This window comes from Amblyomma americanum, chromosome 1, assembly GCF_052857255.1.
Source record: "Amblyomma americanum isolate KBUSLIRL-KWMA chromosome 1, ASM5285725v1, whole genome shotgun sequence".
In the NCBI taxonomy this organism is placed as follows: domain Eukaryota; kingdom Metazoa; phylum Arthropoda; class Arachnida; order Ixodida; family Ixodidae; genus Amblyomma; species Amblyomma americanum.
In genome coordinates, this window is record NC_135497.1 from 74,656,426 (window position 1) to 74,675,828 (window position 19,403).

Genomic DNA, 19,403 nt, shown 5'->3' on the forward strand with positions numbered 1-19,403 from the left:
TTGAAAAATGTTGCCGTAGGCTCCCCCGATATCCAAAAATGCTAGCCATGGGGGCCTGTGTTCCTTTTCAGATTTCTCTATATACTGCGTCAATGAAAGCAGATTGTCCTCCAACCTCCTGTTTCCGGAACCCATTTTGTAGCTCCCCCTCGTTCTCCACCCAAGGCTGCAGTCTCCTTAATCTGCATCGCCACCCTATAAACCACACACTTCACTGTTATGGGACAGTACTTGCTTATTTCAGCTTTGTACCCCTTTCATTTATATATCATTTTCATTCTACTTGATCGCGATTCATTGGGGGCTTTGCATCCACTATCATTTTGTTCACTACCTTTTTTAATGTTTGCTTGGATTTTGGTCCCAGCTTCTTTATTAATCGGAATACCATCTGGTCCTGTCGATGTGACACTAGGAACCTTCTCTTGTAACGCGAGCGCATGGTTGCACTCTCTGGAGGGCCACTGCATCCGACATGGCCGTGCATTGAAGCGAAGAGCCACGCCCAGGTCCAACTTCTCCTGTGCCACTCGGCTGCGATGAGTGGCCGTGTCGGACGCAGTGGCCCTCCAGAGAGAGCAGCCACGCACTCGCGTGTTCATGGTGGACGACCCTGTACCTATGGGACTGCTGCTCGCTTCGACCGACGAATGCTTCGGGGACTGCAGAACCACCATACTCAGACCATTGCCACACATTGTAATGAATTCCCATTATTAACTTGCCTACACTCTGCGCAAATCAGGATGAAAGCTTGAAACAGATGAGCGCACATATTCCCACTCGACCAACCCATAAATTACGCGAAATGAAAGCGCATATTAATACGGTCAATTAATTACAAGATTTTCCTGAGGAAGCTTTGAAAAGACTCATTTCTTTGGAGCGCCTTCGAAGGCCAGGCACTACACAAGTGCGAGCACACAAACCACGCAAGCACAAAAGTGTCCTTTCACAATGAAACAAGCGATCACAATGGTAACAATGTGCCACACCACACGTCCAGGGCATCCAGAGGCTGATCAAACAAGCAAGTGATGCAAAATGCCCGCACGACCGTGATCCACAAACCACAAATGACGCCAAGCCAATCAATCCATGGGTGAAAATAACGCTTCTGTTATCACGACCACATCGCAATAACGCCAGCCATATGGTGGTTAGGGCCTAGTCCCAGGTTTGCACTGATATTCACTGGCTGCTTGCGAGTACAAGGCAGCAGCTGGTGCTTGCCATGGAAAACAATATTCAAGCACAAATGACTGCAAGGAAGCGTTTGTTGCAACTTTGCATGAAGCATAGTTATGTCAGCACATTTATTGCAAAAGAAACAGGATGGCAGCTGTAAGTTTATTGGCACTCAAAGCTGACTAATGTGAGAAATGCATGCAGAAGTAACCGTAGAGAGCACTTCCAATTACACCTTCTTACGGGTCCTCTTTGGGAGTGGCACCTGCAAAAAATAAAACAAATATTGAGTGATACAAAAAAGGAATTCACAAATCTGACAAAAAAAAACATTTCATGGGCTGAGCTGCCTTGAAAATTTTTAGAAATGGACAAAATATGTGACACACTCTAGGACATCCACAGCTTTGCTCTCAATACTCCGACATGTCTAGACTACATTTATTTTACAACCTAAACTGGCCAGAGCAGCAGTGCACATAAGTGTGTTAGTCTGCCACTCATGATCAACAGCCTTTTGTAACTGGAGATAATCTTTTGAAGAAAAATTGCAGATACCATCAGGCTATGAGATTTAAAAAGATCAAGTAAACTACCATTCAGCATTTTTAATTTACTTGACTTTACTCATACCAACAACCGAAACTGAAGCTGACATGAATCGATAAGACTACTGCATTCACACGACAAAGAGGCCACTCTCATCAAAAACGGGCTTCTACAACCTTTGTCCGTAAAGTTTCAAAACCAATTTATTTTCTTCTAGAAACGATTCCCCGAAACAAATGGTGCATATGTGTAGAGCCATCTTTTCGGGCTAACCTGAGCTATTTATGTTGACTGCTATGGCAGCCGCTAGATGGCACTACATGTAGAAATATACGTTGTCACTAGTCATCTGCGCATTCTACTGTGAGTGAATGTGGAGAGATGGATGTCCACCTCGAACAGCGTGTAAACATAAAATTCTGTGTGAAGCTTGGCAAGATAGCCACACACACATATGAGCTCCTTCGTGACGCATACCAACGAGACATTAAGCGGGCGCAAGTTTTCGAGTGGCACAAGAGGTCCGTTTCGGGGAGAACGTCGGTGGAAGACGACACAACGCAGGGGCACCCTTCCACCTCACGGAATGAAAACAACGTGGCTTGGATCAGGGAAATCGTACATTACAGTCCGCATGCTATCACATGCTCTCGACATTAGTAAGACAACATGCCACCAAATTTTGCATGAGAACTCTGCTTGCTCAACTGTCGCGGTAATTACAACAATGGGCCGAAGGTTCAAGTGTTCTCGTTGCCAAAGGACGACCGAAGAGCAAAGTGTAAGCATGCTGTTCGTGGAGATGACATCGATATCCGTTCTCTCCGTGATTCGAAGGCATGTGTACGTTAGGTAGTGATACGTAACATTTTTTCGGCACATAAGCCAGTTGGGAACAGAGGAGTGCAAAACTGCAGCAGCACACTCATCCGACCAAGTCAAGGCCGTTCATTTCTGCCAAAAGCACTGGAGCGGCCATTGCTATTTACTTTCTGGCGGTTCGGTAATGATGATGATAGCAACGAGATTTTTTTTTTGTTCACTAAAAGCGGCTTTTTGCTAGCCCATCTGCTGGCAACTACGCATGCAAGTGGCGACACCGCCAGCCAACCAGGCAAGCATCTAGGCAGAACAACAAATCCTACTTTTTCTTTTCGCTACCATGCCTTGCGCACACCGAACATGCTCCTGTTAAAAGGCGCAAGTTTTTGACGCTGCAGGAAAAGTCTGCAATCGCCGAATCTGCAAAAGGCAGAAAGAAGTCGGACATTACGGAGGAATTCAGCATCCCAAACAGCTCACTTTCTACGATTCTGAAATCCAAGAACAGCACCACGGCGGCACTTCAGAACGGCGCACGCGCGCAGAACAAGACTTTGGCAACGCCAGTGTATGAAGACGTCAACAAAGTCGTATTCCAGTGGTTCCTCTACAAGAGAGCGACCAAGATGCCTTTATCTGGAAGGCTTCTGCAGCAGAAGGCGATTGACTTCACGTGCATTCTGGCGCACAACAACTTTAAGGCGAGCGTTGGATGGCCAAGCCGATTTAAACCATGGCACTGCATCGTCAATGTGTTGTCGGGGGGAGTCTGCGAGCGTCGACGCTGCAGCAGCATCGTCCTGGATGCAGGGATGTTACAAAAGCATAATGGACAAATACGAGCCCTCCGAAATTTATAATGCGGATGAAACTGGCCTTTTCTATGAAATGTTGCCACCGAAAACACTAGACCTGAGGGGACAAAAATGCCACGGTGGCAAGCTGAGCAAAAAGCGGGTGACCATTCTTTTGTGCTCTAACATGGACGGATCCGACAAGCTTCCCCTCCTCGTGATCGGCCGGAGCAAGACGCCACGGTGCTTTAAAGATAACCGAAGGTTTCCGGTCGAGTACACTGCTAACCAGAAAGCTTGGACGACGCGTGCAATATTCTCCAGCTGGCTGGAAGCCTGTCATGCGGATATGCGAAAGCAGGGCAGATCCATCTGCCTTTTTTTGGATAACTGCACTGCCCACCACATCGAAGACATTGTCCTGACGAGCGTCCACAATTTTTTTCCCTCCGAACTGCACATCAGTTATTCAACCTCTTGATGAAGGGGTTATTAAGAGTGTCAAGTCTGCGTACCGGGGAAGACTCATCCGGTGGATGTTGTTAAACATCGAAATGAAGCGACAGACAAAAATTGATCTTTTCATGGTGCTAGAGACGCTTGCCGGGGCATGGGTTGCTACTTCGGACACCCTTGTCCTTAGCTGCTTCAGGCACGCCGATTTCGCGGCTGGACAGCCCGCCTTGGCAGAACCGGAAGCGAGTGTTCCTGAAAGTGGTGACGATCTGCAGCCACTAACCGAAGCATGGGACGTGCTTCGCAGTGTCAATGCAATGGTGCCAGACGCTGTTAACTGGATGACTTTGTGTGTGGACGCCGACTTGATCGTGCACAAGGCATTCAGCGACGATGCTATTATCGACAGTGTGCGCAAAGGAAATGAGGAGAGTGATGACGAGGGTGGCGAAAACCAAGCACAAGGAAGGAACGTAAGCTCGCGTGATGTGCTTGAGGCTTTTGATGTTGTCAGAACTCTCCTCTGCAAATACAACGACGAAGCTATGCATAGCTTATCAAGCTGCGAAGCCTGAGTCATGAAGCTCCTGCGTAGCAATGTGAACCAGAGCAAAATAAGCGACTTTTTCATTTAAATTTTGGTTCTGAAAGTAATAGGTGTGCTAATTTGTCCATTTTTGCGACAGCGAAATTCTCGCGAAAACGAAAAAGATTTCCTTCCGCGGCGGTTTCGTTATTGTGAGGGTTCGACTGTACTACTTACTTTTGAGTCGTTCTAAAAGCACCACCACCAACATGTCCGGTTCTTGCTCTACAATAATGACCTCTTGTGCGCTTTTGACTTGCCAGCCAGCGTAAGCCTCGACACAGTAATGTCTGTTTATTTCTGTTCTGAAATGTTCGCTTCGACTGCGGCAGTCTGTGCGATGAGACACGCTATCTTTATAATGCCGCGCGCATGCCACTAGGGATGTTCTTTCCAGAAGCAAAAATATTGATCTCTTGTGCGCTTTTTACTTGCCAGCCAGTAAGACTTGACATTGTCACGGATGTTTATTTCTGTTCTGGAACGTTCGCTTTAACTGCGGCGCTTTGTTGTGACGAGACTCTCAGGCATCGACCCTGACGTGTCCCCTTCAACAGGGACTGAGGCGCGTTATCGCTATAAGATCGCGCAAGTTTTGAGTAATGCCGTTCTTTCCAGAAGAGTATGGGCGTATTATCAGTTCACGTGCACGCTCGAAGTAATCTGTAGATTTTTCTCGAATATATTTGCTGGTCAGTGCGCTTTGTCGAGGAAGCACCAGTCGGGGCTAAAAAACAAATCCGGCTGTCGAAGGAGTAAAAGCACCATAAAATGCAGTGTCGTTTCATGTGTACACGTTCCCCTCCTTTATTTCCTTTGAATATGTACTGCTTTACTTCAGACGCATTTGGATCCCTGTAGACACCTAAAATATTCTCGTTTTGTAGCTTAGTAAATGAGGTGGATGTGGAGTACAAAGACTGTAGCATACAGTTTATTTTTTGTGAATGGTTTGCAGGTGTGCGAGCTTCATTTCAAGGCCGAGTACTTAAGGACGACTACTACGTGCACAGATCCAAGAACTGGCAAGACAATAGAAGCTCCCATGGGCGCTACTTGGCTTACTCTGGACGCAGTGACGACAATTTTTCCAAATGCCCTTGCTTATTTGAGCGAATGCGCACCAGTGCGCCAGAAGCCAGAGGCAAAGAGGAAACGCTGCAAGGCATCGCATCTAGAGGAACCTATTCGGCAGTCCATTTCATCGCACGAAGAACAAGAGCGCCAAAAGAAGCTCAAGTCATATGAATACTTTGTATCGCACCCTACAAAGCCTCGACCTCTCCACCTACTTCAGTAAAAGCAGAGCATGCTGTTCTCTTTGCTCACACAGAGGGTGAAGATCCACCAGACATTGAATGATCTGTAATTGTTCGTAAGAACATGGAGGTTACTGCCTTCTGGAGAAAAGTGAAAGTGCCTGTAAAAGGACCTGCTCATCCCGTGTATACTGGACGATCTGCGCTGCCTTCAGACTACACTCAACAGTATGAGAAGTTTCAAGGCTCCAGACATTTGCGACAAGGATGAAAAAGTTAAGGCAAGTTTCAGCTTGCTTTTCTCTTTGCTGGACAGCCTCGGGTGTGATGATCTTTTGCCCAAGGGAAAACAGAAGCACTCGGCTTTATAAAAGAGCAACGTGAACCACTGCACAAGAAGGACCATTAAACACAGTACTTTGGTAAGCTTTTAATATTCTCCAGTAATCTATACACTGTTTCCCCACACGCCTACAGATTCATTCGCAGTGCTGGCAAGTTAGCACTACCACATCGATCTACACTCATGCGAATCTGTTCGCAATATAAAGTCAATCCTGCAAATGAGCAGGACGACGAAGGGTTTTTAAGTTATGTGAAGAAGCGATCAAGCCTCCTCAAAGCGCATGAAAAGATCACTATAATAATGGACGAGATCGATATTGAGCTGTACTTCGAATACAAAGGTGGATCGGTGGCCGGGGCAGCTTCCAATTCTTCCGAAGCAGCCAAAACTGCGCATGTTTTTATGATGCAGTCCTTGCTATCAGCCCACAAGGATGTTGCGCACATTCTGCCAGTATGTAACATTGAAGCAGTCCAATTGCATGCATCCCTAAGAAAGACAATTTTGGAGCTCGAGAATGCCTGGCTTACTGTCATCGCAGTAATAACAGATAATTCCATAAACAGAAAACTGATGACCTTGTTCTCTAAAACGCGAACAGTTGACATTGTGTACCCTTGCCCAGTGGATGATGCAAGACACCTTTTTTTACATAGCAGACCCAGTCCACCTTCTGAAGCGAATTCCCCTTTCCCCCTAACTGATAGGGTCTCCCTGTTCTAAATGTCTCTACTGTCATTTCGTAACGGCACAACATGCGTGAAACGCGGTTACCAAAATTACAGTGGGCAAGCAGCTTTCTGTGGAGACGTTGCACCCGTGTGCAATAAGCGGACGCCACTAGCATTGATTAGCCTCCGGTCCCACATCCTCTGTCTCACAAAATGGAAAAAAAAAGGATGCACCAATACAGCCCAAGGAAATAAAAAAGGGGGGAGGGGGAGGCAGAGGAAAAGTTCACTCAAGCCTCTATCCGAAAAACCTCAAGTGCGTGAACACAGTGAAGAGGAGGTTGGAGTATTATGAAAATATCCCAGTGGCAGGTGGAGCCAAATTGCAAGAGTCAAACTTGGTGCATATTTTGAACTTATCCAGAAAGTATACACAACACTTTGAGAACATAGCAGACGCACACCACAGGCTCAATATTGATGAAAACTGTGTCTTAACAATACAGAAATAGAAAAAGAGGAAATGTTGGAAACCAAATTTCGACACTTTTTTTTTCAGTAGGCAACAAGAAACAGCGACATGCTTAAAAGTAAGATTTTTCTGAATATTTACAACTCCTTTGAAAAAAAAAAAAGTTTTAATCAACAATCTGTCCGCAACATTTCCTCCCCTCATCAAAAATGACAATGTTACCGCAAGCCGCATAAAAATTTGGACAAATTTGGATGCGCTAGAGCTTCTGAAAGTGCCCATGTATTCTCTATGGGAGCTAGCACTGGTAAACCATCTAAAAACAGACACATGTACCAACCATTGTGACTCGGCCCTTGAAAATTTCACTAGCTAACTGTACAGCTATGATCTGACACAAGGGCGTTGACATCGGCAGAACCTTCCACAAGTGCCACTGCCTATCGCCTTCAGAAGAGAACAGACGCAAGACCAGCATAAATTACAAAATCTACGTCAGCTGTCATGCCAATACTCGCCCTCCTGGCCTACAGGACAAAACAAACAAATTATTAAAACTACATTTTATCAAAAACCATTGTTTCTTTATGGCAACGAACACAATTCAGCATGCATGCATTCCCTCATCAGGGTATTCTAGGCATAGACAAGGTTACACTATTACTTCCTTTTGCTCTCACCACTTCAGCACAGTTTCCTTCACCTGCATGTTTATCACGTACAATTCGCTGTTGAAACAGTGAAGCCTGCTCGCACGCAGCAGCGCTGCTTATGGTGGGTGCGATGTGGTAGAGCTTCACTGCGCTGCGCCGTGAAGGATGCGAGGGGCCCTTAAGATTTTGGAGCAGTTCTGCTTTGATGCTCCCTACAATATGCATGCAATAAAGCATTAATTGAAACTTGAAAAACAGTCACTGCTTTTGTCTTAGAATTAGGAAACTATCGCCCAGTCTTTTGCCAGAGAAATATATGTTGATGCAGCAGTTATTGAATTTTTTGGTGGCTCAATATATAATTTGAACATTTTTAGTCCCAAGAAGTTCGAATTTATTAAGCTTTCACTGTAATCAAATTCCCAGATGGGAAACACGAGAGCACAAATAATGAGCAAACAGAGACAAACCGAGAACTGAAAAAAACTTGACTGCCAATTACAATACTCCATAACCCAAAAATTGAGCACAGCACGATTCTGTGATACACTGAGGCAGAAAACATGGACGACGCTCAAGCTACCCCCAAGAGTACAGTGCGAAGCATCTGCGCTTTGTCAAGAAAGGCCTCTAAAGTATTGCACTGACAAATTCTCCTCAGTGGTATAGAGCAGCGCAGTGCAACCCCTGCCCGGCTGTTGCGTCCTCTCCTGTGCTAGCTGCTCCCTGTGAGAACGCATTGCACCGTGCTTGTCTCTCTACTTCATGGAGGAATACGGATGCCACAAAAGACACGTCTTTGTTTGAAGCTGGCCTGCACATTCAGTGTAGCACGTACCCGCTCTCATGCGAAACGGGATGGACTTCACAAAAGGCCCCTATAGACGTCTATGTATGTGCTGGCTGACCTTTCTACCGCTGATTCATGGCTGACTCAAGCTGCGACTAGAAGCTTTGTGTTAGATCGTACGCTGTTTGAACATACAGCAGAATCTCGGTGAAGCAAATTCTATGGGGTCGCGAGAAAAATCGTATCGTCCAAAGTTTTCAATCATCAAAAATGAACAAAATCAGTACGAAGCACACATGTACTCACACACATCTGTTTTCGGCTGACAGAATTTATTTTCGGCCGCATGGCCACAGCTCACTACTCAGGATGTGTACAGCACGGCTGGCGATCGTGACATCAGCGATGTACAGGCCGCGCGCCCATGCGCCCTTGTGCATACAGTGCTACAAGCGATCGCGGAGCCGATGATGTGCGGATAATTTTACCATAGCGCAGAAGTATTCGTGCGAATGCATATACAGGTTGCACTGCTATCAATCCCATGAGATGGGTCCGCCATGTTTATGAACCGCCAGCTCAATTTGCAAGGCTGTCGTTACATGTGGCTTTGGGCGCAATACTTCATTGCTTCAGCAGCGATAGTGCTGACTATTCTGCCAGCTACATCAATGAAACAAAGAATTCGCTACAAAAACTATGCAAACACACGATGTGTAGAATTTCGAAAAAGGGCGCAGTGCAATCATGGAGCGCTCCAAAGACTTGGACCACTGCATGAACTTGTAGACACTGAGCCAGATCCCTTCAAGCGACAGATCATAGAATCCTGGCACATCCAAAACATACCCAGAAATGTAAACTGCGCTCAAGGCTCTCTTCCATCAGTGTGTGTACACGGCCTTTGTAACAACCCACTGTGTGCCCCAACTCATGTGACTCAAACGGTAGGACCCCCGCAATCTCATTGTGACCTATTGTGACTCGCACCGCAACGACTCCCAACGGCAGTGATTAGAAAAAGCGTGTTGCTTGCTTCTACCAAGTCAACCCAGAAGATGGTGCCGAGTTGGCACCGAAACATATGCTCTCTCATAAGAACTTGCTCGGAGTATCCCAGTTCTCTCTAAAATGCTAAAAAACACAAGCTTCTCACAGATAACAGAGGACCAATGCGAGACTGTGGGCTAAGGCGCTCAGCAAAAGCAATAAGCTTGCTTGCAGCATGCGATAAGCATGTCAACTCTGTGGCATGCAATTCATAACAAGTGCTGTATTTACTCGCTAATTAGCCCACTCGCATAATAACATAATAACATCATTTGTTTTTTATATTTCGAGGAGAGCTCCTGCAGAGGGGTGGCGGAAAGGGGGGGGGGGGCAAGCTCGGCAAACTTGGTAGAGCGGCGGCAAGAAGCGCGCTCTAAGGTAAAGCTTAAACATTCGCATTAGACACTCGTCACTGCCCTGTTTTTAACCTCGCATTAAAAAATGAGCAGCTGACCTTCGGGGCCGGTGTTCGCATTATCCCGCCGCTATTGGCCGGTGCACCTGGCTAGCACAAAACTGCTGGATCTCGTGAAAGCGAACAATGCTAAACTCTAGTGGCACGAACACATCTGACCGCATGCGTTTGTTGATGGCAGAAGGAAAGACGGAGAAAGAAATCTCGACCCTTCCAAAAAAATCAGTTGGAAACTTTTTTTTCCCGTGTAATGAAACCTCCCTCCAAACTGATGTCAATGTTTCTGGAAAAAAAGTGGGTTCATTACACGAGTAAATACGGTAACCCCACAATTTCGACTGCTGATGGCATGCTGATGACACAACAGAAAACATCACTGTGTAACCCTACTGTTGGCATTGTAATGAAGACCCCACCCCCAAGTAATTTGAGAAGACAAATCCCGACTGAGCCCACTTTTCCTCCTTGGGTACAGCGCCAAGCATGAAGATTCCACACGCGATCAGCACCCAGTGAAAAACGATGCAGCAAAAAATGCAAACTGAGGCCCAGAAACAGCATACTGAGACTGATGTGGCGGAAACAACGATTCAGCTATCCACTGTTACACCATAGCTGCCACCATCCATATTCCTGTGGAGAAATCAATGTTTCTAGAAACTAAGCTTTCACATCCAGAAGGTAAAAGGACATGGGCATGGCATGCTGCATTGATGCCTCGAACTAAATTCAACTAGACAAAAAATCTCAAGGAAGAAGTGTGCTGACCTCTCCAAGAAGGGGTTGTTTTCGTGACAAGCTCTTTACCCATGCACAAATAAATATGCAATGAAAGCAATTATACACTAATTTGATGGTCCCAAAGTAGACAGAAAACACAAAGTAGCTAGCAATGTCGCCACGTAAAATCCAAGAGCAGGCCAACCCTGGCGCATCATGAGGGCTCGTCACACTGTCAAAACTTTGCTTGCACTGAACACATGCCAATCCAACCAGCTGCTCGCTCGAAAGTGGAGGAATTTTGAAATGAAAAGTGAAAAGGACCTGATCGCAGCACAGACCACATTGAGCCTAACAGTGAGCGCCTAACAGTAACAGTGAGCCTGCTGAAGTGATGTCCCATGCAAGCTATGTATGCCAGACAAGGTGGGTGCCTGCCGTGCACGTGCGATTTCCAGGTGGGGACACATATCTGTCGCTGCTCATGAGCAGCAGGCACTCAGCCAGTCCTGTGTATAACCATGCTTGAATGCGTTTGGCAAAACATTACAAAGAGAAGCTGCATTACTTTGTTCTGTCCCTAAGGGCAACAATACCGTATTTCAAACTTGCAAACATGTCTTCAGAAACGTCTGCAATTCTGTTTTCTCACCTCCTCAGAGTGATCTTTTGCTGTCCTTCGGGAGGCATCAGGTTTGTCATCTGCCCACTCTGTATGAGAAAGATACAAATGAGTGGATCAGACGTAGCTATTCCTATTTCAGTCTCATGTGCACTCATACATATTTGCATGGTGTAGCTGCATGACATTCCTTTGTAACATTCTAGTAATCACCTAGGGTGTCTACCACGTTGACGTTTCCAAATTCGCCAAATTTTCCCCGAGTACGCTAAAAGGGGTCATGACATGGTCTACCAACAAATTGTGATTTTAAATTGCAGGTACTAGCCATGGCATTGTTATGCATTACTTAAAAAAGAAGTAGGGCTCTACGCGCGCATTCGAGCTAGAAATTGCAATTAGAAGTTGTCGGCTCTGAGCCCCTCCCCCTGGCAAGTAGTCAAGACTTCTCCCTTTACCCCTCTGCACCCCTAGTCCGAACAACCCACTCCCTTACACTCACTATATGTACAGTGCGCAGTTCAGTCGCCAGCAAGCACGTGACTGCCAGTTTATGTCGTCAGGGATCGCGGTCGCACCAGGACTGCAGAACGGTTCAGGAGAAGTTTTAAATCCTTAATTACAGTGCGCGTTCCCTGCAGTGCATTTCATGCTTGCATTTACTCTCGACGATGAAATAGTCTGAATTTTGTAGAATTCCCTCAGTGACAGACAACTAAGTTTCATGTCAAGAGAGCCTGACACAATGCCCCCCCCCCATATGCTGTTACTCTCAAATAAAGATGTAAAAGAATAAAAATAACTTAATAGTACAGAATCCTGTACCAACATATTGTATGCAAATCCAATTCAAACAGTAAGTAGTAGTGTTTATTTCATTAAACAAAAAACTGGAGGAAGGGAGGTTACAGCGAAAGATAACTTTAGGAAAAAAAGGGAGGGAGGAAGCAATAAACTGACTGACATACAGGGTTTTGCACTTTCGTGAGTTCTGTAAATTGGATTTCCCTCGAATCAACAGCCTTCAAGACTGCAATTTCACCGTGCTGTATTAAAACAATTAAAAGGGTAATTAGGAAATTTTGACTAACTAGTCCCATAACCATGACCACTACCTTGTCACTCAAGAGTACTCCGAGCCCAACATACACTCAGTGAAAGCAGCATCTATGTGACCATCAGTGTCGCTTTTTTATTATAAACCTGTAAAAAAAGAATCATCAGGTATAAACATGCACAGCATTACATCATGCATGATATTAACATGGATAGCACACTTGGAACAATTTTAGCACTAGCACACACGTACTTGCATGTGCATTCTTGGAACTGAAAAGCAAAAAGCACTGGCAAAATCTGCCTACGGGTCTGCAAAACAAAAAACTGTTCCGCAAGGACTAACCCTTATAAGATAAGCACTTAAAAGAATAGGCTTCAACAGTCTGCTTACCAATGACAGTCTCGAGTGCTTTGGCACGTCTTCCCCGGGTCTTCCTTGGAGTTGCTTCAGTTGCTGTCTGGGCCATATCAACTTTCACAGCAGCCATCTTCCGCTTGCTTCTTTTCGGCTCCATGGTTGTTGCTAATACTTTGCCTTCGGTACTTGCTGTTTCCACAGTAGCCTCCTCAACATTTGGGGAAGCGGGGGCATCATCAACCACTTCTTTATTCCTCGGTGCTTTCTTTGCTCCACCATTTGCCCGGCGTTGTCTGGTGATTTTTGGATTAATGATCTGTTCTGTGCTGTCTGGATTTTGTGCATCCTCGGCTGAAGCAACACGCTGCTGCCGGCGCCCCCTTTTTTCAGCAACAGTACCAATTAACTCTTCAGCAGTAGTCTGCTTTTCTGCTATGGACTCTTTCTTCAAATCAACCTTGCGCTTGCCACGGGTGTTCCTTGTGACAGAGACTTCTTTAGTTGGGGATAGCTCCCCCTGCAGATGCTTGTCAAATGTCGCATCCTTCCTTTGAGTAGTACTGCTCGTTACCAGGCTACTGCCAGCAACATCTTGCAGCGTTTCATCTTTCTTGCAAACTTTCCTTGAACCCTGTGTATGCTTCGCTCTGGTTGCTTTTGTACTTTGTGGGTGGTCTACTTCCTTTTCTTCTGGGGCCTCTACATTGTCCTTTCTTGAACCCCGAGTACGGCAACCTCTTGTAGGTCTGGCAGGTTCATCTGCCAAGGCATGTACATGGGTTGCAGATGAGCATTTTGATGGGGACACGCCTGCAGTTTCTAGCTCAGGGACCTCTTCCCCTTCATTCACTTTCCTCCTAGACCGTGCTGTCTTTGCCTGCAGAATTTTTCTCGAAGTCTTCTTAGTATCTACTGCTTCCAGTTTTGGCGATTCCCCAAGCTCCTTGTTTGAAGCCAGCGTTTGTGCAGCTTCTAAAGCTTTCAAGGGGCTCACTGTGCATTCTGCTTCTTGCCTCGGCATCTTCACATCAGTTCTTTTGTCATTTTCCGCATACTTAGGCCTGGCAGCTCTAGTGGCCCTGCCAGATGCTGCCGCAGTACCATCTGTGTTGTCAAAAGCTACATGCTGCAATGGTGACATGCCTGCTTTCTCTAGTTCAGTGGCAACGTCTGCAGCAGTCGCCCTTTTCGATGTTGGTGTTCGCTTGGCTCTTGAAGGCTTTGAAGAAGGCTTTTGATTTGAGCCTGCTGTGGCTTCCTTCTCTTTCTCTGTGACTTTTAGTTTCCCCTCATTTGAAGACGTCTGACTTGACCTTATGCTTCTCGTCCTGTCCGACGCTTCCACTGCTGAATCTGTGTTGTCAAAGGTAACATACTCATCTGGAGCCATGCCCGCCGTGTCCTGCTCCAAGGTTCCTCCATCTGCAATCACCTCGTCTGAAGGTTGCACTTGTTTCACTCCTAAAGCCTTTGATGACTTTGGGGTGCCCACTGGCTTCTGTGCTGAGGCCTTTTTGTTCTTCCTAGAAACTGCTGGCCGCTTAGCTCCTGAGCCTCTCGTGGCTTCCTGTAAATGCACTTCCTCCTGTCCAGGAGTCTCTGTGATGATATTCCTTGAGGCTGGCGTCCGCCCAGATCTTGTAGGCCTGACTGACTCCTCACTCACTACACACGTGTTATTTGAGAACACCTGCTTAGATGGTGAAGCACCTGTTTCTTGCTCAAGGTCCTCTTCAACTACATTCTTTGCAGGTGATGCCCATTGAGCTGTTGAGGCCTCCAGATACTTCGGTGATTCAACTGGTGATGCGCCCATTATGTTCTGCTCTGTGGCCTCTTCACTCGCACTGATCTTGCTCGAAGCTGGAGTTTGTTTACGTCCTGAAGTTTTCAAAGACTTTGGTGTGTCCACTGTTTCCTGTGCTAGGGCTTCTTTGCTCCTCCTCGATACTCTTGAAGCTCCCATGACATTCTGCGAGCCGACTTCCTCCATCCCAGGAGTCACTGCATTTACGTTCCTTGAAGCTGACGAGAGGCTAGATCTTGTGGACCTGACAAACCCCTCAGTTGCAGCAGATGTGTTATCAAAGGACACACATTCAGATGGTGAGGCCCGTGTTGTTTGCTTAAGGTCCCCTTGATCTTCTATTATCTTCTTGGAAGCCGATATCCGCTTCGCTGCAGAGGCTTTTAGAGACTTTGGTGTGTCTGCCATCTCTTGCTGCGGAGTTTCATTATTCACCTTCCTTGAAACAGCTTTCTTTTGCCCACTAGCTTTCAAAGAGTTTGGTGCGAGGCCTACTATCTCATCCCCTGGAGCCTCTTTACTTGAATTTTTCACGGTTGGTGTGCGGCTAGACCTTGTACTTTGTGTCCCAACAGATTCAGCCACCACAGGACTGATGCTCATTAAAGGTGAGCGTTCAACTGAAGATGTGCCCATTATGTCCTGCTCTGTAGCCTCTTCACTTGCACTGATCTTGCTTGAAGCTGGAGTCTGTTTACCTCCTGAAGTTTTCAAAGACTTCGGTGTGTCCACTTTTTCCTGTGCTAGGGCTTCTTTGCTCCTCCTCGATACTCTTGAAGCTCCCATGACATTCTGCAAGCAGACTTCCTCCATCCCAGGAGTCACTGCATTTACGTTCCTTGAAGCTGACGAAAGGCTAGGTCTTGTGGACCTGACAAACCCCTCAGTTGCAGCAGATGTGTTATCAAAGGACACACATTCAGATGGTGAGGCCAGTGTTGTTTGCTTAAGGTCCCCTTGATTTTCTATTATCTTCTTGGAAGCTGATGTCCGCTTCGCTGCCGAGGCTTTTAGAGAGTTTGGTGTGTCTGCCATCTCTTGCTGCGGAGTTTCATTACTCACCTTCCTTGAAACAGCTTTCTTTTGCCCACTAGCTTTCAAAGAGTTTGGTGTGAGGCCTACTGTCTCATCCCCTGGAGCCTCTTTACTTGAATTTTTCAAGGTTGGTGTGCGGCTAGACCTTGTACTTTGTGTCCCAACAGACTCAGCCACCACAGGACTGATGCTCATTAAAGGTGAGCGTTCAACTGGTGATGTGCCCATTATGTCCTGTTCTGTAGCCTCTTCACTTGCACTCATCTTGCTCGAAGCTGGAGTTTGTTTACCTCCTGAAGTTTTCAAAGACTTTGGTGTGTCCACTGTTTCCTGTGCTAGGGCTTCTTTGCTCCTCCTTGATACTATTGAATCTCCCATGACATTCTGTGAGCAGACTTCCTCCATCCCAGGAGTCGCTGCATTTACGTTCCTTGAAGCTGACGAGAGGCTAGATCTTGTGGACCTGACAAATCCCTCAACTACAACACAGGTGTCATCAAAGGAGACGCGCTTAGCTGATGAGGCCCGTGTTGTTTGCTTAAGGTCCCCTCGCTCTTGTGTCGTCATCTTTGCAGCTGATGTCCGCTTCACTCCTGCAACTTTCTGAAACTTTGGTGTGTCTGCTTCAGATTTCATATTGCCTGGAATACTTTGCCTAGCCATTGAAGCTTCCAAAGGGTTAAAAATGCTTTCTGTGTTAGGCTCCTGTTCCAAGACTGGCGTGCAGCTTGACCTCGCACTTCTCCGGAAAGACTCATTCATCACAGAACCGGTGCTCATGAAAGGCGCACATTCAGCTGCTGCTGGTGTGCCCACTATGCCCTCTTCTGTCGCCTCGTTACTTACATCTATCTTGCCTGAAGCCGGTGTTCTCTTACTGCCTAAAGCTTTCGAGGACTTTGGTGTGTTAAGTGTTTCCGATGTTAAGGCTTTGTTCTTCCTCGATACTGGCGCTTGCCTAGTTTCTGAGCCTCCCATGGGATCTTGTGAGCCCACTTCATCTGGCCCAGGAGTACCTCTGTCTCCACTCCTAGAAGCTGGTGTACAGTCAGATTTTGGGGAGCTCAATGTCTTTGAAGTTTGCATGTCTAAAGTTTCCTGCTCTGGGCTCCTCTCTTCATCCGCCTTGAGTAATGTTGGTGTTTTCTCACCTCCTAACACAGCACTGTCTCTCTTCTGCTTCGAGACCCCTCCAAATGCCAACTTTGATACTGCTGTCTGTTTACCCTTTGTGCCTTTGACAGCAACTGGAGTGCCTTCAATCTGTTGCTCAAGTTTCTCCACATGTGGACTCACTGAAGCTGGTGTGCAGCTAGACCTAGTGCTCCTTGTACACCCAAAGGACTCCTCAAGCGCAACACCCATGTTCTGCGATGACATACGTTTAGACAGCAATGTGTTTGCAGCTTCCTTTTCATTTACTTCACTTGACCTCGGCACCTGCCTTGCTGCCAAAGCCTTCAACGACTTTGGAGTGCCTGCAGTTTTCTGTTTTAACATCCCTTCAATTCCCTTCTTTGAAATAAGAGCTTGCTGTGCTCCTGAAGATTGCAATGTGGGTGACATGCCTCCTCTTTTGTGCTCTGAAGCCTTTTCATCTGCCTTTCTTGAAACCAATTCATGGCTAAACCTTGCACTTCTAGTTCTCTTGTTGAACCCTTTAACAGCAGCATCGACATCATCCAAAGTCATGTGTCCAGGGGACAATGTGCTTACTGCTCGGTTCATCTCTTCGCTTACATTGCTTGAACGCAAAGTTCGCCTAGACGTCGGGGCTTTCAAAGCACTTGCTGTGCCTGTTGCCTCAAGCTCGGAAACCTCTTCTCTCATTTCCTTTGAAGTCGGTGTGTGGCTAAATCTTCCACTCCTGGTAAGCAAAGTGGCCTTCTCCAGTGCACTTTCTCGACTGTTTTCCAACGTTTGAATTGTTTGCTTACTGACAGTCACCTTAGGAGATTCTGCCACGATGCCCATGTGTTCCAATGACTCCTGATCAGATTGTGACATCTCTCGTGCAGATTGCACTGGTACACCTTCCTCCTCATCATCCCCTTCCTCACAAGCAACTGCACCCTCTTGTTCTGGACTTGCCTTTTTGCTTTTGTTGTTAGAAGCAGGTGTTTGATTTGGTGTGTGGCTGAGTCTGGTACTTCTAGTAACTCTCTTTGAGTCATCTGCAGAGACACAGAAGACACCTTGCAATAGACCTTCGCTGCCCAATTCAACCCAGGTTGGTGAGTCGACTGCACTGTTAGTGATGCTGCTTCTGGCAGCCCTAGAAGAAACTTCTGCAGTGCCTCCTTTGTCCCCTGGAGATTCCTTAAAACTTGAAGTACTGTCTGTCGAGATAGCACGTTTGGACCCTGTCTTCTTAGCAGAAACACCTTCTTCCTGTTCTAGAAAGCCTAGAGTGCTTGCACCAAACTGGCCTTCGCAGTTAGAACCATCAAATGAACTAATAGTTTCATCAGCGGTGACCACTCTTTTAACACTGCTGGTAGACTCAGAGTTCTGACCAAGAGATGAATTAGCCCTAGTGCTCCTAGCAGAATGGTCTGAAGGTGTCTGAGCCCCATTAGTATTTTTCTCCAAGGAGTGCCTTGAACGGCTGCTCATAGGGCTTGCTGTAAAGCTTTTTGCCTGGCTTTGCTGGGAGCTTTCATTTGCAACGTGTGAAAGCCGTTTATGGACACGCTTGTTGCCAAGTGAACAATTAGATATATCTTGAGCAGTGAGAGGACCCAACTCTGTTTTGCTGATGGAATCAGTATGGCTGGGTGTTTTGAACAAGGACTCACAACCTAGAGAGTCAGCTGATGAGCTCAAAGATGTGTGGGACAAACTTGCTCGAGAGCTTCTGAGTGCCCTCCTAGAAAGGCCAGGTGAATCAAGGAATGATTCATCTGTTGTAGCGTTACCATTTGGGTAGGAGCTCTGTGATCCTGGAGTTACAAAACCAGAGTTTTTTTCCTGGTGCGAGAATGAAATGCCTTTAAGAGACTTGTCGCTCCGCAAGCGACTATTTCTTGCAGCTCTTGTCACTGGTGTACTGGCAGCAAAAAATTGAGCAGATGTGCCTGGGAGTGTAGAACCATCAATGTGGGCAGCACAGCCTTCTGTAGAACTCGAACGACTTGAAGGACCAGACTGTCCATTGGCATTGCTGTGGCATGCCAAAGGTGTACGTTGAGCATGCCCACAGCTATCAGAGCGCCTCAGTTTGCTGGGCCCTTCCTCTACACTACATTGGTGGGACTGAGACTTTCTCTTGAGCGAGCTGTAGCTCTGTCTTTCCTGGAATGCAGAATGCTCTTGTTCACGAAAGCTATTAACCATGCCTACCAATGAGCTCCTTGAGCGTGTCGTTCGGGTCCTTGGTTCATCAATCAAGGGTGTTGATGAGGTACTTGAATGCAAGGCTCGAATCCTTGGCTCATCAATCAAAGGTGTCGATGATGAAGAGCTGTTATGTTGACTGTTGCCCAGAGCATCAGTCCCTGGACCACCCTTATCGCCATTACACCCGTCAGAATCTGTTGCAGACAAAGGTGACACAAACATTTCTGGCGGAATACGAGGAGTCTTGAAGAGTGACTGGTCAAAGGAATATGCAGTAGGTGTACAGGCACCAGGTGTTCCATTTGACTGTTCCACATGGTGAGCCTCATTATCAATTTCATTATGCAGTGTTGAACTCTCTCTTGCATCCCCTGCAGCTAAAAAAAAAGTTTTCACAGATGCATGATACATG

The 19,403-nt window shown here is 46.5% G+C and overlaps 1 protein-coding gene across 2 annotated transcripts in view; it reads right to left on the bottom strand.

Annotated features, from left to right (window-relative positions):
- Positions 1-1,275: 1,275 nt before the first annotated feature.
- The window catches only part of LOC144113032 (uncharacterized), a 34,416-nt gene continuing 16,288 nt past the window's right edge, over positions 1,276-19,403 (bottom strand). For both annotated transcript variants that reach the window (XM_077645916.1, XM_077645915.1), the window contains exons 6-8: positions 12,844-19,368; positions 11,424-11,482; positions 1,276-1,453 (exon numbers count right to left, since the gene is read on the bottom strand). In XM_077645916.1, the coding sequence (XP_077502042.1) occupies positions 1,418-1,453; positions 11,424-11,482; positions 12,844-19,368 (6,620 nt within the window). In that variant the 3' untranslated portion in view covers positions 1,276-1,417. The remainder of the gene's footprint in view (positions 1,454-11,423; positions 11,483-12,843; positions 19,369-19,403) is intronic.